Below are 22894 nucleotides of genomic sequence, written 5' to 3'. Positions count from 1 at the left end.
TGGTGGCGGGGTGCTGCTTTCAGTGGCTGAGGGAACTCCGTCATTTACGTCAATGTTGATGGCACCACACACTTCACTTTCCTGTCTTCCGCTTATCCGCCAGAACATAGGTGACTGTCCACCATAAATATTCATCACCATTTCAGTGGTGTCTTTAAGTTTCTCTTGGGGTCCTCCTCCCGTTTTTGAATATTTCTTTTTTGGCATCTTGTACCATGTTTTTGTATCTTTTCTGTATGTCTTTAACACTCTGCTCAAGGGTCAGATTAATGCTGTTAACTGTCGCAGCAATCTTTTTCCAAATTAAAAATTTCTTCTTGTTATTACATTCTCCTCCACTAAATTTCCCTAGTAAAATATCCTTGTAACTATTATACTCCTCCAACAAACAAATATTTTCTGCTGGGATAAACTGCACTGATCGGTTAAATGCGCTTACTCGATCCGCCATGTTTTTTTTGTTTTGAAAAGTGTCTTAATTTACCCAGAATGCACTGCAGTGTAATCCTACATAAGATAGCCAGAGTCTTAAGTGCTTTGTGCAACATTATGCAACATCTGAATTAGATGTCTATCTGAAGTCTGACTATCAACTATACCTTAGCCATAGTCAAAGTCCATCTTTGTGAAACCGGCTCCAGGAGTCTGTAGACCTCCCCTGTCATCCACGGCTTCTGGTTGGCCGGTACAGTGATGGTCTTTGTGACTGTTACATCATCTATACACTTGGTGATGTAGGCAGAGACAGTCTCAGAGTACTCTTGTAGGTCTGTGGTGTTATTGTATGTGGCCGCCTCCTTAAACATATTCCAGTCGGTGGTGTCAAAACAGTCTTAAAGAGCCTCTGACGACCCTTCCGGCCACACTTGTATCTGTATGTGATGGGGATTTCATTAGTTCATATTTGAAGGCTTTAAAAATTGTGAGACACCTTTAACACTCATTAAACCTGGAGAGGAGCATAGACCTCTGTGTTTCATCACATTCTGGTCCTCGCACAAACCTCTTACTTCACACATCACTTCTCAAGTTTAAAAGCAATGTGTGCTACTTTTCATGCAGTGGTTTCATCAAGGTATTGATGCTTGCCTACAAGATGACCACTGTCACAGCACCAATATACCTAAACTCACTGGTTAAATCTTATGTGCCCTCCAGAAAGTTGCTCTCTGCAAGTGAACGACGCCTTGTGTTGCCATCCCAAAGAAGTTCAAAATCACTCTCACGGTCCTTCTCCTGGACTGTGCCCAGCTGGTGGAATGACCTCCCAATCTAAATTCGTACAGTTGAGTCTTTACTCATTTTCAAGAAACATCTAAAGACTCATCTTTTTCGCCAGCAATTAACCAACTAATACTAGCACTTTTCCTTTTGTCTCTTCATAAAAAAATAAAATAAAAAAAACACTGGCTATGTGTTCTGTACTAGACTAACTGAGACTTGTCATGGCACTTGTATCCTGTTGTTGTTCTCTTGTTGACCTGACTGCTTCTATTGTTCTCATTTGTAAGTCGCTTTGGATAAAAGTGTCTCTTAAATGATTAAAAGTAAATGTAAATTGTTGTTTTAGATTATACATTTTTTGATTTTATGTAAATTTATATAAACTTATAATTTATAATTCTATAAAATGTTTTGTTGTAAGTTATTGATTATTACAAATTAAGATTATTTTTATATAGAGATACTGATTTTATATACTATGGTTCAGTATGCCTGATTCCTATATCTCTTTCTTTGTCTCTGTGTGTTTTTTGGAGGCTTGCTCTTCACTGATATCTGACTGTTTGACCTGTGGGCTTCTGGTCTGCTGTGTTTGAGTAGTTTTCAATCCTGTGAGCTCCTCTCTGTTTGTTTCTGTCAGGTCAGTTTCTGTTGCAAGAGTCTCGTCTGGGAGAGGCAGCAGTGATGGCCCAGAAAACTGCAGAGCTGGACAGTTCTGAGTTTGTGGTGTTTAGCGCTGCTCAGGTGTGTGTGTCTCGCTTGTTTCATCATCCACATCCATAGCCACTTGCCAAATAAATACATGAACCTAAAGATTTAATATCGTTGAAAACTTTATGTTGTTGCTAATAATAACTTGATGTGTGTGTTTGTCCACAGACAGGCTAGTCTGAATGAGGCAGCTGAAAGATATTATGGGAAGGCAGCAGATTTAAGACCTGATGTAAACACACACTCTAGTCATTCTATCAGATGTTATAACGTTACCTAACATAATTTATTCTCTTTACATGCATTATTTATATAAAAGCACTGTCTTCTATCATAATTGTTGCCTCTATTGTTTTAGAATGTCAGTTTTTTTTCTTTATTAAACCTAATGCTTTAGTCATCCTTATGCTGATTAACTGTTTCTTGATTTTTCCCAGCAGCTCTGAATCTTGGGGCGATCCTTTATCTTAAAGGTCCCCTTCTTCGTGATCCCATGTTTTAAACTTTAGTTAGTGTGTAATGTTGTTGTTAGAGTGTAAATAATATCTGTAAAATTTTAAAGCTCAAAGTTCAATGCCAAGCGAGATATTTTATTTAACAGAATTCGCCTACAAAAAAAAGACCTGTTTGGGCTACATCCCTCTAGTTCCTGCAGTAATGACGTCACTAAAACAGTTTTTTGACTAACCTCCGCCCACATGAATTCACAAAAAGAGGGGTGTGGTCTTGTTGCACTCCGACGGAGAAGGAGGAAGAGCTGCGTTTGTGTTTGTCGCCATGTCGTTGAAACGCTGTTATTTTCATCTCAGAGTCCAATTATCTTTGTTTGGCCTTCCCAGGGACACTGTACTTGGAGATTAATGGTTACAATTTATGTTTAACTTGGTTCCTGAAAATTATAATCCACATGTAAACTTATGTGCAGCACATTTTGCTGAGGACAGCTTGCTGAGGACAATTTCCTCAATCTCAATCAGTTTAATGCCGGATTCGCAAAATGATTATTCTTGAAAGATGGAGCAGTTCCCTATTTGTCTGGAGAAGGCGTTGTTTATGGACCACAACCGGTAAGTGTATTTTATTATTTAAGTTGGTGCGTTGAACAGTTTCTGTAACTTATTATACAAAGGGCAACGCTGTTTAGCTTTGTTAACTACCTAGATGTTAGGGCTGTGCAAAAAAACAAATGTGATTTTCATGCGCATCTTGTCAGTAAAAATGCTCCTGTGATTATAAGTGCATCTCCAGCACATGCTCCTGCCCTCTTGCTTCTCAAAACTAGTCCAATCGCGTTTCCAGGAGGGCAGCCTGCTCTAAGCTGGTGTCGAATCACAACACAGGAACTGCTGGCCCAATCAGAACTCGTTTCGTATTTCTGAAGGAGGGACTTTATACAACAAGGAAGTCATCAGCCCGTTTTTATGACAGTAAAAACAGCGGTATACAGATAGGTGAATTGTGTGAAAAATACTGTGTTTTTTACATGCAAAACATGAACACATTGTCACGGTTCGTGAATGCACCGTCTCCAGCTGTAGTCATGTTACGTCATGTTGATTGTTTCATGTGACGCATGTCCCACTGCGCCTCCTCGTTCCAATGGCACTCCGCCGCCAGGGTCCTGAATTCAATCGAGAAGTCTGAGACGGATCTCTCCTGCTGGCGTAACTCTCTGGGAGGGCGGCACTATGGGGGACGGCGGTGTGGGAGAACCAGGACCCATGCTGCGACTCGTTCCTGGCGCTCTCCGAGGAGATGAGGCGGGTCTTTGATCGGGCCGTCGCAGGACGGGAGGCGGCCAGGAGGCTGGCGGAGTTACGCCAGCAGGAGAGATCCGTCTCAGACTTCTCGATTGAATTCAGGACCCTGGCGGCGGAGTGCCATTGGAACGAGGAGGCGCAGTGGGACATGCTCCTGCATGGGCTGGCTGACCGCGTCCAGAGGGAGATCTACGCCCTGGATCTGCCCCCCTCTCTTAATGGACTCATTGAGCTAGCGTTACGGGTGGATGCCCGCCTCACTTGGATGGAGAGGAGGGGGCTGTTCAACACCCCATCCAGGGGCCCGGCGGACGGGCGATTCAGCGGCGGAGATGTGGTCAGTCCCACCTACGATCACGAGCCCATGCAGGTAGGGCGAGCTCGGCTTTCCCGGGAGGAGAAGGAGAGGCGGAGATCCTTGGGCCTCTGCATGTACTGCGGGGGAGCCGGACATCAAGCCCGTACCTGTCCAGTAAAAGGCCAAGCCCGGTAGTACGCATGAGGCTACTATCGGGTGGGATCTCTGCCGAGAAGACCTCATCACCACCATCATCTACGCTCCTTCCGGTAAGACTGCGGTGGTCAGCACAGACACACCACTGTCAGGCACTACTGGACTCTGGGGCAGAAGGTAACTTCATGGACCGTCATCTCGCACACAAGCTCCACATTCCCCTCAAACCCCTCCCGCACCACATCACGGTCCATGCCCTCACGGGTCAGCAACTCCCCACTCATCACCTCTGGCAACCACTCCGAAACCATCTCTTTTCACATCCTTGACTCTCCCCTGGCACCCATTGTCCTCGGGCACCCTTGGCTCCTTCTCCATAACCCCAAAATAGACTGGTCCTCTAATTCCATCTTTTCTTGGTCTCGAAAGTGTCATGAGTCTTGTTTAGTGTCTGCTTGTCCGTCTGTGTCTGTGCCTGTGTTACAGGAGGAGGCGGTGGATTTATCTAACGTGCCCGCTGAGTACCTACACCTGAAGGAAGTGTTCAGTAAGTCTCAAGCTGCTTCTCTTCCTCCGCATCGTCCTTACGACTGTGCCATAGAGTTATTGTCAGGTAAGTCTCCGCCCAAAGGCAAACTTTATTCACTTTCTGTCCCAGAGAGGGAGGCTATGGAGAAATATATTTCTGATTCTCTAGCTTCCAAATTCATCCGCCCTTCCTCTTCTCCTGCGGGGGTGGGGTTCTTTTTTGTGGGAAAGAAGGACGGATCACTGCGACCTTGTATTGATTACTGAGAGCTGAACAACATCACGGTAAAGAATACTTATCCTTTGCCGTTGATGTCTTCAGCCTTCGAGAGGTTGCAGGGAGCGTCTATTTTCACAAAACTGGACTTACGCAATGCGTATCATTTGGTTCGGATCAGTGAGGGGGATGAATGGAAGACCGCGTTTAACACCCCCAGAGGGCACTTTGAATATTTGGTCATGCCCTTCGGGCTCTCCAACTCCCCAGGGGTCTTCCAGGCACTCGTCAATGACGTGCTGCGAGATATGATTGATCAGTTCATTTATGTCTACCTGGACGACATATTGATTTTTTCTTCCTCTCTCCAGGAACATGCGCAGCACGTCCGACGAGTGCTTCAGAGGTTGCTAGAGAATGGGCTTTTTGTCAAGGCGGAGAAATGCGAGTTTCATGCACAGTCCATTCCATTTTTGGGGTTTATCGTGTCGACTGAGGGAATACGCATGGATCCCGAGAAGGTTAAGGCTGTGGTAGAATGGCCAAGCCCAGATTCTCGTAAGGCCCTACAGAGGTTTCTGGGGTTCGCTAACTTCTACCGGCGTTTCATTGCAATTTCAGCCAACTAGCCGCGCCTTTGACCGCCTTGACCTCCGCCAGAACTGCGTTCAGGTGGTCAAACACAGCGGAAGCTGCGTTTGCGAAACTGAAGAGCCGTTTCATTTCAGCTCCCATTCTGATTACCCCTGATCCTACACGTCAGTTCGTGGTGGAGGTCGATGCGTCAGAGGTGGGGGTAGGAGCGGTGTTATCCCAACGTTCTCCCTCAGACGACAAGGTCCACCCTTGCGCGTATTTTTCTTATCGTTTATCTCCTGCAGAAAGTAATTACGATATTGGTAACAGAGAATTGTTGGCAGTCAAGATGGCATTGGAGGAATGGCGACACTGGTTAGAAGGATCGGGGGTTCCTTTTATAGTATGGACTGACCACAAGAATTTAGAGTATATTAGCACCGCCAAAAGGTTGAACTCCAGGCAGGCTCGATGGGCACTTTTTTTCGGACGTTTTGATTTTACTATTTCGTACCGCCCGGGTTCCAAAAATATCAAACCCGATTCTTTATCTCGTATTTTTGACCATTCCGAACGCCCGTCCACTCCCGAGTGTATTTTTCCTGAGACATTAGTGGTCTCCACTCTCACATGGGAGATCGAATCGAAGGTCAGAACGGCCTTAGAAGGGGTAACGCCTCCGCCCGGGTGCCCACCGAACCGCTTATTTGTGCCGGAGGGATTAAGGTCCAACGTTATCCAGTGGGGACATTGCTCTAATGTGGCTTGCCATCCAGGGGTTAACCGTACTAGATTTTTAGTCAAGCAACGATTCTGGTGGCCACTTATGGCTCGCGACATTCACAATTTTGTTTTGGCTTGCTCGGTATGTGGCACTGGTAAGGCTTCCAATCGGCCCCCGGATGGGTTACTCCAACCGCTGCCGGTACCTTCGAGACCCTGGTCCCATATCGCACTAGATTTTATTACCGCCCTCCTGCCCTCCCAGGGCAACACGGTTGTTTTAACCATGGTGGACCGGTTCTCGAAGGCCGCCCATTTTATTCCCTTGGCCAAGTTGCCCTCAGCCAAAGAGACAGCGTTGACTGTCATAGACCACGTCTTTCGTTTACATGGCCTCCCGATAGACGTGGTTTCTGACAGGGGACCCCAATTTGTGTCTAAATTTTGGCGAGAATTCTGTAAATTACTGGGAGCGACTGTAAGTCTGTCCTCAGGGTTTCACCCCCAGAGCAATGGCCAAACCGAGAGAGCCAACCAAGATTTGGAAAGGGTGTTGCGATGTTTGGTCTCCAAGAATCCTTCCTCCTGGAGCCAACAATTGTCTATGGTGGAGTACGCCCACAATACCTTACCAGTATCTGCTACGGGCCTATCTCCTTTTGAGTGTAGTGTAGGGTACCAGCCACCTATTTTTCCCAGTATGGAATCCGAGGTTGCGGTCCCCTCCGTTCACGCCTTCGTCCAGAGGTGCCACTGCACTTGGACCAGAGCCCGCGAGACTCTACTCCAAGTGGAGGCGCGCACCAAGGCCAAAGCCGATCGCCACCGGTCTAGGCCTCCCGTATACGTCGTGGGTCAAAAGGTGTGGCTTTCTACTAAGAACATTCCTCTCCGTTCCGTTTCTAATAAACTGGCTCCCAAATTTATCGGCCCGTTTACTGTCACCAAGATCATTAGTCCGGTGACAGTCCGCCTCAAACTCCCTCCGACGTACAGGAGAATTCACCCAGCCTTTCATGTATCCAAAATCAAGCCTGTATTTCATTCTCCCATTAATCCGCCTACCCCGGTTCCTCCCCCCCCCCCGCGTCTCGTAGATGGGGAGACCACTTATTTGGTTAATCGTATTCTGGACTCTAGAAGGAGGGGACGCGGATTTCAGTACTTGGTGGACTGGGAGGGTTACGGTCCGGAGGAGAGAAGTTGGGTACCTGCTAGGGACATCCTGGATCATTCCCTTATCGATGATTACAATCGACAGGTAAGAGATTCTGGGGACGCCAGGAGGCGTCCTTAGGAGGAGGGGTACTGTCACGGTTCGTGAATGCACCGTCTCCAGCTGTAGTCATGTTACGTCATGTTGATTGTTTCATGTGGGTGTGGCCGCTGATCGTCTGATCAGCGGCAGGTGCGGCTCATTCCCACAGACTATATAACGCCCTGTCTTTCGTCTCCTGTTTGTCTGATCGTTGTTTGTAGATCCTGGTGTTTGATGTCGTGTTCGTGTTGTTCCTGCCTTGCTTTGTCGCCGTTCTGTCGGATCCTGTCTTCACGCTCGGAATACACTCACCACCATTGGATTATCACCACTGTCATCGTCGTCAGCGCACTCTACATCTCAACTCACCAGTCTGTGCTGCCATCGTGGTTCCTGCGTCACTCTCCGGCCTTCCATCATCATCATACTATCAATAAACTTCCTTGTACTTGCATTTGTCTCCTGTCCTCCATAACCACCGTCACACACATGTTATATTGCACACTGTAAACACGATCAAAGCTTAAAAAAAGCGCGAAAAACGGGACCTTTAATGTGAAGCTGAAGTAAGCTGAGAGAAACTTCTATCTGCTGCAGCTCAAACCAGACCTCAACACTCAGTCCAACCTCCACAAACTCTGCAATGTCAAGCAGAAACCGAGTCTACGAGCCTCCGCGATGTGATCTGCTGCTGGAACGTGCTGATTAATTCATCTGTCTTGTTTTTTTTTTTTTTGCTGGAATTTTCTGCTGGTTTAGTGCTTATGGACAGATGTTGGTGGTAAAAGAATATTAAAGTGGACAAACACAAAGTTGTATTATATTCTTCTGACAGCACTGATCACATTGTATTTGACTTGCCATTGTCATTATGTTGTAATATGCTTCTTATTGATTGATTTAACAGTTTGTCACCCTACAGTACATCTTAAATAAAACTTAAATTCTCAGTACTTCACCTCTCAGACCTCAATCTATTATGAAGCACTATTATGTTGCTTTGTCTAATTTCATGCTTTTTGACCAAAATAATTTACTACAATAATGTATGTTTAAGCATAAAGTCAGTAAGAATTTTTTATAATAACAGAATTATTTCTGTTCCACTAAGAGTTCAACACCAGCACAAGACACTTAAAGGGATAGTTCACTCTCAGATTTAAATTTTGATATGTTTTAGCTTACCTCAAGGACATCCAAGATGTAGGTTTCTCTGTTTCCTCAGTAATTCCCATTTGGTACTTTTAGGTCCAACCGTTCTTGTCTGTGACTTACATAATGGATGTCTATGGTCACCACCTCAAAGAGCATGCACAGAGTCAAATTTAAGTCAAAATTAAACAATTCCCCATCGTAAGTACACATTGATGACCTAAGACACTAAACGAGCGGAAAACAAACAGTATTTATATTGTTTTTACCTCTTGTACACAACAACGTCCAACTGAACTGAGTGCACGATTGCTTCCTGATGTGACGTGCGCGCACGCTCTGGCTTAGTCTGCGCAAACGCGGAAAGCGCCGGAAGCCATCTCTCGCGCGTGTACATCACTCACACATCACTCAGTTTGTTAAATGAGGTTATGATGTAGTTCTGTCGGATGACGATGCCTTTTTTACCATGAAGCCAAGGCATTTTTTCCAGAGTCTTCATCCACACTGAAATGTCCAAAGATATTATCTGCCTTACCGTACATGTTTAAACCTCACCGAGATTATACAGACATAGGTTTTATGCAATTATTCTGGCAGAACCAATTTATTTAGGGACATATTTCACCATTTACTGGCGTGATCACTTAGAATTTATCTAATACACCACTACCCTCATTTTGCCACAGGACAGCAAGTGTGAGTAAAATTCTGTTGTCTTTCTAGGACTGTAATATGAAAAGCATGCAAGTAAATATCTTTAGAAACTGCTTGGAAGTGAATAACGCATAACTGCAATTAATGTTATTGCCATAATCATGTCTATTGGTAAGTTTTACAAAACTAAATGATATTCTTAGTTTTCAGAAGCCTCTTTTTCCACAGTCTATACTACAACATGAAACCAGTGTTATCAAATTGATCCGTTTTGGAGGCTGTTTAAAAAGGCCGGAAGGCCAAAACAAGAGGAATAATGCCTTTCCAACAGGAACGTACTAATGTGGACAAGGCTTAAGGAATTGTCAAATTATGCAACCAATTGCTAAGCTGGCAACACAGTAGGCTACGCATTCATTTTTTAGGTTGCCCCATCAAATGTTACTAACCTGTCTACTAGTCGTGGCCTAGTGGTTAGAGAGCTTGACCCCTAACCCTAGGGTTGTGGGTTCAAATCTTGGGCCAGCAATACTGTGACTGTGGTGTCCTTGTGCTCCCTGGGTGATGTGGTGTGGATGGTTGCCTACTGCTCCTGATGTGTGTTCATGGTGTGTGTGTGTTTGCTGCTGTGTGTGTGCACCTTCTCTCCCCTTCTCTGTTTTCTGTATCTCCTCATATATATATATATATATATATATATATATATATAAAACAAACAAATCTCTTCGGTCCAGCGAGCATTGGGTCTCACAGCGGACGCAGTGTGAGAAAATCTCCCAGTCAAGCTCTCATTTTCCTCTTTCCTGTTTTCTCTTTTTTTGTCCAGTGAGCATTTGGTCTCACAGCAGATGCAGCGAGAACTTCCCGGTAGAGCACTTTCGTTTTCTCTTTCGTCCAGCGATCATTGGGTCTCACAGCGGACGCAGTGTGAGAAAATCTCCCGGTCAAGCTCTCATTTTCTCTCTTTCCTGTTTTCTCTTTCTGTCCAGCGAGCATTGGTCTTACAGCGGACGCAGCGAGAACTTTCCCGGTAGAGCACTTACATTTTCTCTTTCGTCCAGCGAGCATTGGATCTCACAGCGGACGCAGTGTGAGAAAATATCCCGGTCAAGCTCTCATTTCCCTCTTTCCTGTTTTCTCTTTCTGTCCAGCGAGCATTTGGTCTCACAGCGGACGCAGTGAGAACTTTCCCGGTAGAGCACTTACTTTTTCTCTTCCGTCCAGCGAGCATTGGGTCTCACAGCGGACGCAGTGTGAGAAAATCTCCCGGTCAAGCTCTCATTTGCCTCTTTCCCGTTTTCTCTTTCTGTCTAGCAAGCATTTGGTCTCACAGCGGACACAGTGAGAACTTTCTCGGTAGAGCACTTACCTTTTCCCTTCTGTCCAGCGAGCATTGGGTCTCACAGCGGACGCAGTGCGAGATAATCTCCCGGTCAAGCTCTCATTTCCCTCTTTCCCGTTTTCTCTTTCTGTCCAGCGAACATTTGGTCTCACAGCGGATGCAGTGAGAACTTTCCCGGTAGAGCACTTACTTTTTCTCTTTCGTCCAGCGAGCATTGGGTCTCACAGCGGACGCAGTGCGAGATAATCTCCCGGTCAAGCTCTCATTTCCCTCTTTCCCGTTTTCTCTTTCTGTCCAGCGAACATTTGGTCTCACAGCGGATGCAGTGAGAACTTTCCCGGTAGAGCACTTACTTTTTCTCTTTCTGTCCAGCGAGCATTGGTCTCACAGCGGAAAAAGGCACAAACTCGCCTGATCGGTCGCTTCAAATTACAATTGCTCCCCATTGCAGGCCAGCAGGGTCTGTCAATCCAGATACAGTGAGTCGCCATCACGGGCCCACTGGCCAAACATTCAGACCCTTTCTCGAGATGCCAGCCCGCCAAGCGCAGCACTCATTTGGGGGAGTCTTTAGTTCGGCGGCTGTCCTCTGCTCTTTAGCTTTTTGGGGGGTACTCTAGGTTCGGGCCATTCCACTAAATTAGCCTACCTGTCTCCATTGACGGTTAATCAGCATCCCCCCTCCACCCCATCTCCTCCACTAGAGTTCATTTTACACTTTTATATACGGGGGGTACTCTAGGTTCGGGCCATTCCCGAGCTCGGAGCCCCTTCCCCGGACAGCACACCAAATATGCATTATAATACTTCAGCTAATTATATGTAAGTGTGAACTAGTGAAACAGCTCGTTTCTGGAATAAGTGTTTGCTACTAACGCACTGCAGGGAGAAAATGCACTGGGCCATCATTAAAATATAGTTTTTGCTGCAATCTTGTGGTTGAGTAACACATTGCTTCATTCAACACACATGCCCATGTACTTCAATACTTGTGATGAATGACAGGGTTTTATTTTTATTTTTTTTCTAACAATAAATATACAAATTTAATGGTTATAATAATGTCATAATAGGTAACAGAGTTGCAAATTTGTTAAGTTTGAGATTTTGTAGTTATTTTTGAAGATATATATTCATTTATTTTATATATGTAATTGTTTAACAGGGTTCAGTGATTGAGCTTAATGATTGCAGTCATTACTTGATTGTTTTCCTGTCATGCTGTAAATTGTTATTTGCAGAGTGTCACTATTTTTTTTAAGGAATTTTCATTTATTTATTGTATGAGGGAAATATGTTTAAATTGAACAGTTATCAGTCTCTGTATCTCAGCAGGTGTTGATGCTGTAAATATCCTGGAGTGCTTCCTCTCTCTGAAATCTTTAATGTCTCCTGTATGATGTGTGTCTATTTTTGCCTCTGGCAGGTGTGTGTGCACATCCTCACTGAAGAGTCTCTATATGGAGGAGGAGGAGTCCTGTTCAGCGCTGACGTTCTTTTGATATATATGGTGAAAATCAGAAATGCCTCCTCTGATTTGTCACTGATTGTGTTTGATGATTTCCTCTGTTGTGTCTAATAAGGTAACAGTGAGTGTCATTGGCAGCTGTGAGTCTCTCTCTCTCTCTTTAGGGGGCTGACAGGAGCCAGTTTCTTCAGTGTGTTTGAGGGAGCAGAGGAGAAACTTGTGCTGCGTTTTGAGCTGATGAAAATTGTTTGAGCAGAAAATGATGGAGAGCTGTCTGATGCTCATATTTCTGTGCTATATGATAAAACTCATCACCTCTGGTAGGTTTATGCTTCAAGAAGTAAAATAATATAAAATCAGATATTTATATTTAGTAGTATTATTCAACAGTTATGCTGTAATTTATTAAAGCTGTTATTTTCTTCCCGTTTTTTTTTTTTTTTTTTTTTTTTTCAAGCTTATTTATTCCTCATTTCTTTCTCTTGGTGTTTCTTTCTCAGACAGTGTGAATGTGAGGTTGGTTGATGGTAACAGTCGCTGTGCTGGTCGAGTGGAGGTTCTTCACAGAGGTCAGTGGGGAACAGTCTGTGAGCGTTCCTGGGATTTGCCTGATGCTGCAGTGGTGTGTAGAGAGTTGGACTGTGGAGAACCTGTAGATGTTCTAGGTGATGCTCATTTTGGACCAGGATCAGGACCAATCTGGATAAATTATGTTGAGTGTACTGGATCAGAGTCCACATTGAAGAACTGTGCATCAGGAGGATGGGGTAAATATGGCTGTCATCGTAGAAAAAATGCTGGAGTCATTTGCTCAGGTGAGCTGTTACAAGTTATGAAATCACTGAAAATTATTCACATTTCAAGAACATAAACTAACTCAACCAAACAAAATCTATACTTTCTAAAAACAACTAAAATCACATCTCTGCTACCCTTGTTGTTGTTGTAATTAAAAACATCTGAATGAATGAATGAATTATGCATTTATATAGCACTTTATTGTTTATTGTTGTACACCCAAAGTGCTTTACAATCATGTGGGGGGGGGGTCTCTCCTAAACCACCACCAGTGTGCAGCATCCACTTGGATGAAATGACGGCAGCCACAGGACCAGTGCACTCACCACACACCAGCTACAGGTGGAGAGGAGAGAGAGACATAGAGCCAATCAAGTGGTTGGGGATTATTAGGAGGCCATGATTGACAAAGGTCAAGGCGGCAATTTGTCCAGGACACCGGGGTTACACACCCCTGCTCTTTATAAGAAGTACCATGGGATTTTTAATGACCACAGAGAGTCAGGACCTCGGTTTAACGTTTCACCTGAAAGACTACTATTTAAATCTGTGTTGTTTCAGGGGTCCGACTGGTTGGAGGTTCTCGCTGCTCTGGGAGGTTAGAGATACTTCATAATCAGACGTGGATGTCAGTGTGTGATGCTGTCTTTGACCACCAGGATGCAGAGGTTGTGTGTAGAGAGCTGGACTGTGGGGCTCCTGTACAGGTGCTGGGAGCAGCTGCTTTTGACAAAGGAGACACTCAGATGTGGACACAAGAGATTCAGTGTAAAGGATATGAGTCTCAGATACACCTCTGTCCAACATCACCATCACATGAAAACAACTGTTCACATGACAGTGATGTTGGGCTCGTGTGTGCAGGTTGAAATGAATTTTTCAGTAAAATGTTTTACAAAAATTTTATGTGGTTTTCATGTTAATGTCTCGGTTTCTGCAATGTATATTATTTCAATCTGTCCTTTAATGTTTCTTTATTTCTCATTCTCTCTGTTTAATATACAGATCATGTGAATGTGAGGTTGGTTGGTGGTCACAGTCGCTGTGCTGGTAGAGTGGAGGTTCTTCACCGAGGTCAGTGGGGAACAGTGTGTGATGATAGCTGGGATATGGCTGATGCTGCAGTGGTGTGTAGAGAGCTGGACTGTGGAGAACCTGTAGATGCTCTGAGCGATGCTCATTTTGGACCAGGATCAGGGCCGATCTGGATGAGTTTTGTCTTGTGTTTGGGGTCAGAGTCCACACTTAAGAACTGTGGGTCAAGAGGATGGGGTAAACATATCTGTGATCATAGTGAAGATGCTGCAGTCATCTGCTCAGGTAAACTACTTTAAACCTGTCCATAGTGATGAATCACTTGCCTTAAAGCTCTTATCAATAGTTTAAAAAATAATAATAATTCTTAATTAAAAAATTCGTTTTGTTTTTACATTAATAAAGGGTGCTTAATGGATGACCAATAATTGTAACATTTATATGAATAAACAACTTGCCACTATATTTTTTCATGTGATAATTAATGTCCAGGTCTAAAATATACATTAATGTATATTTAATATTTATTAACACATAATGAGGTTAAGTTTAAATAATCATGAGTTTACAACATTTATTAATCTTATTTTGTTAATCTAATTTCTAAACTGAAAAAGACTGAAACAGATTTTTCTTGTAAAATGTTCCGTAATACTCTTTTTGTTTGTCAAATATATATATATATATATATATATATATATATATATATTACAATTTACATTTATTTTTAAACATAGCAGTTTGTATAAAATAACATTAATACATCATGATGAACAACTATAAGTTAAACATGATTAGTACATTTAACATTAACCTAGATCAATGAATGACTTCAAATAATAATGGTGTACTGTACATTATGTCCATGCTACTGAATGCATCAATTGATGTTAACAAATTAACCCTTAATATGAAGTGTTACCAATGTTTCTTTTTCTTTCTTTCTTTCTTTCTTTCTTTCTTTATTTCTTCAGGAGTCCAGTTGGTTGGAGGATCTCGCTGCTCTGGGAGATTGGAGATATATCATAATCAGATGTGGATGTCAGTGTGTGACACAGTCTTTGACCAGCAGGATGCAGAGGTTGTGTGTAGAGAGCTGGACTGTGGGGCTCCTGTACAGGTGCTGGGAGCAGCTGCTTTTGACAAAGGAGACGCTCGGATGTGGACACAAGAGATTCAGTGTAGTGGAAATGAATCTCAGATTCACTTCTGTCCAACAACACCATCACATGAAAACAACTGTTCACATAACAGTGATGTTGGACTGATGTGTACAGGTTGGAATTTATTATTATTATTTTTTTTTACATTTGCGTGTGTGTGTTACTGCTCAATATTAATTAATTATTTATTTCCCTCTGTCCTCTATTTCCTATACATCTGCCATTCTCTCTGTATATACAGATCATATGAATGTGAGGTTGGTTGGTGGTCACAGTAGCTGTGCTGGTCGAGTGGAGGTTCTTCATAGAGGTCAGTGGGGAACAGTGTGTGATGATAGCTGGGATATGGCTGATGCTGCAGTGGTGTGTAGAGAGCTGGACTGTGGAGAACCTGTTGATGCTCTGAGTGATGCTCATTTTGGACAAGGATCAGGACCAATCTGGATGAGTTATGTCATGTGTACTGGATCAGAATCTACACTGAAGAACTGTGGGTCAAGAGGATGGGGTAAACATAACTGTGATCATAGTGAAGATGCTGGAATCATCTGCTCAGGTAAACAACTTCAAACAGGTCCTCAGTAATGAACCTCAAATCAACCGCTTATTAAAATCTGTATTTATTTTAACTTTTTTCAAATTTAGAAATAGTTTTTCTTTTAAAATCATTGCATAATGCTTAATGGTTGACCAACAATGAATATAATTATGTTTTTTGTTAACAAATTGAACCTTATTATGAAGTGTTACCAATGTTTCTTTTTCTTTCATTGTTCAGGTGTCAGGTTGGTTGGAGGATCTCGCTGCTCTGGGAGGTTAGAGATCCTTCATAATCAGACGTGGATGTCAGTGTGTGACACTGTCTTTGACCAGCAGGATGCAGAGGTTGTGTGTAGAGAGCTGGACTGTGGGGCTCCTGTACAGGTGCTGGGAGCAGCTGCTTTTGACAAAGGAGACGCTCAGATGTGGACACAAGAGATTCAGTGCAGAGGAAATGAGTCTCAGATTCACCTCTGTCCAACATCACCATCACATGAAAACAACTGTTCTCATGACAGTGACGTTGGATTGGTGTTTGCAGGTTAGCATTAATATCATTTTAATGAATTTTTTCATCATAATTTTGTATCTTTTTTGCATATCAAATTTTATTTCTCTCTGTCTTAAAATTTTCTTTTTTCATTCTCTTTGTGCATTATATAGACCGTGTGAATGTGAGATTGGTTGGTGGTCACAGTCGCTGTGCTGGTCGAGTGGAGGTTCTTCATAGAGGTCAGTGGGGAACAGTGTGTGATGATTTCTGGGATATGGCTGATGCTGCAGTGGTGTGTAGAGAGCTGGACTGTGGAGAACCTCTAGATGCTCTGGGTGCTGCTCGTTTTGGATCAGGATCAGGACCAATCTGGATGACTACAGTATTATGTACTGGATCAGAATCCACACTGAAGAACTGTGGATCATCTGGATGGGGTAAAAGCACATGTGATCATGGCAAAGATGCAGGTGTCATTTGTTCAGGTGAATGAGTCTGATCTTAAATACTTTTTGGAGAAAATACACTACACAGTCGTGCCACTCTTGCACATGTTATCAACTCTGTCTTATGTACTAACCATCCACACTAATTTAAACGGACATTGTGTCCAAATAGCACTTTGTCTTGAGGAAATAAACTAAGTGATTGTTATTTATATCAAAGTTTTTCTCATTTTATTTTGGTAATTTGATGTCATGAAATTTTAACACTGACTTACTATTGTTTTATGTCTGTATTGTAAACATAGTGACAGATGGTCTTCTGTGTTGTGTAAATAAATATTACTAAAAACACTAACCTACTGAAGTATCTGTGCATGCATTTTGAAGGAAATGTTACCAATGTTTCTTTTTCTTTATTTCTACAGATGTCCGGCTGGTTGGAGGTTCACACTGCTCTGGGAGGTTAGAGATACTTCATAATCAGACGTGGATGTCAGTGTGTGACGCTGTCTTTGACCAGCAGGATGCAGAGGTTGTGTGTAGAGAGCTGGACTGTGGGGCTCCTGTACAGGTGCTGGGAGCAGCTGCTTTTGGCAAAGGAGACACTCAGATGTGGACACAAGAGATTCAGTGCAGAGGAAATGAATCATTTATTCTATTGTGTCCAACTTCACATAACATACAGTGCTCTCAAGAAAACAACGTGGGACTTATATGTTCTGGTAAAATCCCAATGTTTAACCTTAAAAACATTTATTACTGAAATTACAAGTCATGTTGGTAGTGTTTTACAATTGTCACATCCATGTGTAGCTGCTGTGTATAATAGGTTATCATTCCATTGATTGTTTTGTTTAGTTATGATGCACAAACAATTGAGAAGTTTTGAAATAAATGTTTAGTATTCCATGAGATATGTTAAGATTAAAGAATCTTAACAATTTCAGAAAGTGTATGCTAGCAATTGTCAAACACTGTAATACAACAACAGCAATAAAATAAATTATTTGTTTTCTTATGTGTTCAGTATTTACAAACTTCTGTTCTGCTACTGTGGTTAAATCCTCCAACATCTATGTCTCTCTCTCTCTCTCTCTCTCTCTCTGTCTCTGTGGTTAAATTCTCTCTTTCATGTACAGATTTCAACACTGTTAGGTTGGTTGGAGGTAACAGTCCCTGCAGTGGTAGAGTGGAGGTTCATCATGATGGTCAGTGGGGAACAGTGTGTGATGATGACTGGGATCTGACTGATGCTGAAGTGGTGTGTAGAGAGGTGGGATGTGGAGAGGCTTTAAATGCAGTGTATGGGGCTTACTTTGGACAAGGATCAGGACCAATCTGGATGGATGAAATGGTCTGTAGTGGATCAGAGTCAACTCTGAAAGACTGTAGATCAAGAGGATGGGGTGTTCATAACTGTGGTCATCCTGAAGATGCTGGAGTCATTTGCTCAGGTGAGCTGCTCTATACATCAGCCTGTTAATGCATCAATGATCAGACTTTCATTCATAAACATAATTTATGCAATTTAAACTAACTGATGTGTAATTTGATTTCAAAGCATTTCATGAACAATTAATTGATAATTAATCTTTTTAGCAATTAAAGTACTTGCTATTGATTTATTTCTGTATCACAATCATAAGTGATAGATGGTCTTGTGTGTTGTAATCAGAATCTTTAAACTATGGACGATTTACAAGACTTGCTGATGGACCTTACCTGTGCTCTGGGAGGTTAGAGATCCTTCATAATCAGATGTGGATGTCAGTGTGTGACGCTGTCTTTGACCAGCAGGATGCAGAGGTTGTGTGTAGAGAGCTGGACTGTGGGGCTCCTGTACAGGTGCTAGGAGCAGCTGCTTTTGGCAAAGGAGACGCTCAGATGTGGACACAAGAGATTCAGTGCAAAGGAAATGAATCATTTATTCTATCGTGTCCAACTTCACATGACATACAGTGCTCTCAAGAAAACAACGTGGGACTGATATGTTCTGGTAAAATCTCAATGTTTAATCTTTAAAACATTTATTACTGAAATTACAAGTCATGTAGGTAGTGTTTTACAATTGTCACATCCATGTGTAGCTGCTGTGTATAACAGCTTATCATTCCATTGATTGTTTTGTGTAGTTATGATGCAAAAAATATTGAGAAGAGTTAAAAAAGTTGTGAAATAAATGTTAAGTATTCCAGGAGTTATGTTAAGTTTAAAGAAAAGGAGATACAATTTCAGAAAGAATATGATAGCAGTGGTCAAAAACTGTAATACAACAACAGCAATAAAATAAATAATTAGGGGGCAAGCACCGAAAGTGCATAGGCACCTATTGTATCCATTTGCGTTAATATTAGTTGTCTTGCGTTTCTTCCACCGAAAGTCTATGGCAGCCAATAGAACCACTCAGTGTTGTAGTCGAGACCAGCTCATTCAAGTCAGAGTCCAGATCGAGTTCAGAGAGGGTTGAGTCCGAGTCAAGACCGAGACCAGAGAGGGTTGAGTCCGAGTCAAGACCAAGTCCAGGGAGATTGGGTCTGAGACAAGACCTAAAGAAATCTTCAAGAGTATGTAAAATGTTTGGTGGGAACAATAAAATTTGTCCCATACTCAAACAGTATATAAAATATAACATGGCATGTACACTGCATTTTAATTACTTGATATAGTTTTTAAAAATATTATCAGTCAAGGGTAAAAGGCCACATAACATAAATTTTTTCTTTGTTTTTAGAGTCTTACTGCACACAAACACTTTGTGGCTCTTATATGTAAACTGAATAATAGATGATGTAACAGACTTAAGTTCATGTGTTAAGTTCATGAGACATCCTGAACTGAGTCCTGCTGCCTCTGCACTAGCGTTACGCTAACATCTCACCTCACAAGAAAATCACCAATCATTGACCATCTCAATCATAGGGCCCTATGAAATCTGTTTTATTTTTTCCCAAATTCTATTAAATTTTTTCCCATATTCATTTTTTCCTTTTTAATTTTTTTTGATTACATATTTTTCTGTTTGAACTTTTGAAAAACTCATTTTTAATGGTTACATTTAATTGTATTAATCAAAAAGCATTAAACAAAAATTACATGTTTAGGGCCCTATGAAATGTTTTCTTTTTTCTTCACCATGTTTTATTGTTACCTAAATCTGCGTTTTAGCATGTCTAATTATTGAAATGCATAAAACAACTTAATTTATTCTTCTTTTTTTTCTTAAAATAGCCTTATTAATTTTTTTTTATTTTTTATTTTTTTTAAGTCATAAAACATTAATTTTTCTTTTAATTATTGAAAATTAAGCAAACTTTGTTTTATGGTAAACAAAGGGGATAAAACATGGAAGAAATGTTGTGTGATTGTTCCTTTAAAAAATAATGTTTGTTTCATTATAGTAGTAGTAGTAGGCTATGTACATTCTGCTGAACAATAGTTATACATTTCTGGCAAATACTTGTCTTTAAATTAAACCAGATATTTATTTTGACGGGTTACCGTGAATACCTTTACAGTTTGTAAAGTGTGATATGACGCTAGTTTTACTCAAATCAAATGGTAAAATATTATTGAATTGACTCTCAGAGTAGTTCTGGAGATGTTGATCATGTGTTCATGTCCTTATTTAGTGAGACGACAGAAGCTGAAATCACCGCGAGCGTCAAGTATGCTTCCGTGTGTGTAATAAACAAAGTCTCGTTTCTGTGCCATTCATTAACACAGACACGCAGAATATGCAGGATACATATTTAAATAGACTTTTCATGCTTTATATTCACAGGTCCTAGTCACTATCGTGATTTGATATAATTGCAGTGACCTACTTTTGATTCATTCATTCAAAATTTGACAACTTCTGTGACATTTCTTGTTAAACTGTAAATTCGTTTTTTACGATTGGATTCCGCGATTCCGTCTGAGTTTTCTGCATCGCAGAAATCATATATCAATTTGAAATATTAACATACAGTAATAATCATGAAATATTTTGATTGGGACTCGAGTGGAATCGGGAATAAGTCCGTTTCCCAATATGTTTGAGTCCCAGTCAATAGAGAGTCAAAATGCACACGAGTCCATGACAAGAGCAAGACCATTAAAATACGGTCTCGAGACAGAGTTCAAGGCCGAGTCTCGAGTACTCAACACTGGAACCACTTGCGGGTAAGTTATTAAATTTTGCACACTGATAGAGGACAGTGGCAACATTAACCATAGTAAGTTTCAGTTTAGCCAGAAAAATGATCCTCTGAATCCTTGGCTCATGCCAAATCAAAAGAACCCCAAAATTCAAAAATTGCAAGGCGTAGTTTTTTCGCTATTTTCAACTGTTCAGAAAACCTACTTTTTGGAACTCGTCCTAGACGGTTTGTCTGATTTTCACCAAACTTGGTTCAGATCATCTTCAGGCCATGGTGGCAAAAAGTTATGGAATTCAAGTTGATTCATCCAACCTGTCTTCGGATGACATGTGAACAAATTTGAAGAAATCATGCAAAAATATATGTGTGGCTATATCTCGGCAACGGTTTGGCTTATTGTGTGTGTTATAACAAGCATGACCTGAGACTACCTCGCTGAAGCAATATTTCCCACAATCTAATGCGGAGTAGCATCAAGCTGGAAGCGAGAGCGAAGCAAGTGAGTTTGAATGAGAGATGACTTTTACATAATTATTTCTGTTTTGATGTTTTTTTTTCATACATTATATTACATATTTTATGTAGGCAATAACTCAGTTTAATAGTTTAATATTTTATACATTTACTATGGTGGCATCATTGTTAACTTAGAAAAATGATGATAATTTGGTGGATAATTTAAAAATGTTCGTTAATCACGTAAGTAGCGTATTAATTCTGATGTAAAATTAACAGTCGCCTGAGGGCACTCTACAACCATCATATCTGAGCTCAAAATGCTGCTTGAGCGAGCGTCAAGATTCTAAAAATAATAAATACATAAAATTATGAACATGTTAATTAGGGGCCAAGCACCGAAGGTGCGAGGCACCTGTTGAAATTGTTGGCGTTATTATTTTTCTTATTCTTCCGCCGCAATTTTATGGCAGCCCATAGAACCACTTGAGGGAAAGTTGTATAATTTGGTACACTGATAAAGGCCAGTGTCAACATTAACCATAGCAAATTTGGAGTCTCTAACTCCAACTCTCTAGCGCCACCACTTGTACAAAATTTCTATATTTTTATCCTAATAACTTTTGAACCGTAAATCACAGAAGGAAAATATTATTTTTCCTATAAATCCTTGTGTCATGCCAAGTCGAATGAATCCCAAAAATCTAAAATTGCAAGGTGTAGTTTTTTTGCTGTTTTCTTTCAATCGAACTCGTCCTAGACGGTTTGTCTGATTCTCACCAAAACTGGGTCAGATTATCTTCAGACCATGCTGGCAAAATTTTGATGGAATTCAAGTTGATTCGTTTAACCATTCTTGACTAACACGTGAACAAATTTGACAAAAAAAAAAAAAAAAAAGTGCATAAAAAATGCATTTGAGGATATATCTCAGCAACGGTTTGGTGTATTGAGACCAAACTTGGTGTATGTTATAATACGCATGACCTGAGACTACCTGCAGTGTTTTAATGCAACGCCACCTAGTGGTCAGGAGATGAAAAATGCATTTTTTGCTTATAACTTATAACTTCTTAATGGTTTGGCCAATAACCACAAAAATGGTCAGTGGGTCATGTCAGCCATTTTTGGTGTCTGCCATTTTAAATTGTTTTAAAATTTTGTATTTTTTGAATGCATTATCGCATCATTACAAAAATAATTTAAAAAAATTATTCGGCTTCATGTCCTGAAGGTACTCAAAAAGTTTGGTGGCAATGCCACCTTGTGGTCAAAAGTTATAATGAAATATCTAACAATTTTGAATAAATTAGACTATTGAAATGAAAATCATAACCCTATATTGTTTGGGTCATACCGAGAACAATACCAATTATGCCAAAATTGGCCATACTTCCAGTCCACCATTTTTTTAAATGTTGAAAACCTACTTTTTCTAACTCCTCCTAAACCGTTAGTCTGATTTATACCAAATTTGACGTGGATCAACTTTAGACTCCACTGGCAAAAAGTTATGGATTTCATGTCGATGTATGAAATGGTTCTCATTTAGCCCATCAACGAATTTGCTGGAAGGGTGCCAAAATACATTTGAGGTTGTATCTGACATATTTGCACCAAACTTTGTATGTGTCATTTTCACCTCACACTGACCATGCCACATCAATTTTGTAACAGCGCCACCTATTGGTCAAGAGTAATAAACCAATCATTAACCATTAATAATTACACTTATAAAAATGCTTTTTTAC

The 22894-nt window shown here is 41.2% G+C and overlaps 1 protein-coding gene across 1 annotated transcript in view; it reads left to right on the top strand.

Moving 5' to 3' along the window:
- Positions 1-3623: 3623 nt before the first annotated feature.
- The window catches only part of LOC113097429 (deleted in malignant brain tumors 1 protein-like), a 70059-nt gene continuing 50788 nt past the window's right edge, over positions 3624-22894 (top strand). Inside the window, exons 1-8 of the mRNA XM_026262671.1 lie at positions 3624-3695; positions 3877-4065; positions 13430-13466; positions 13874-14188; positions 15308-15647; positions 15845-15851; positions 16971-17007; positions 17685-17899. Of these exons, the coding sequence (XP_026118456.1) occupies positions 3624-3695; positions 3877-4065; positions 13430-13466; positions 13874-14188; positions 15308-15647; positions 15845-15851; positions 16971-17007; positions 17685-17899 (1212 nt within the window). The remainder of the gene's footprint in view (positions 3696-3876; positions 4066-13429; positions 13467-13873; positions 14189-15307; positions 15648-15844; positions 15852-16970; positions 17008-17684; positions 17900-22894) is intronic.

The sequence above is a fragment of the Carassius auratus genome, unplaced genomic scaffold (assembly GCF_003368295.1).
Source record: "Carassius auratus strain Wakin unplaced genomic scaffold, ASM336829v1 scaf_tig00216276, whole genome shotgun sequence".
Lineage (NCBI taxonomy): Eukaryota > Metazoa > Chordata > Actinopteri > Cypriniformes > Cyprinidae > Carassius > Carassius auratus.
The sequence above is the reverse complement of the archived record's forward strand: the minus strand, read 5'-3'. Positions and strand labels throughout refer to the sequence as shown.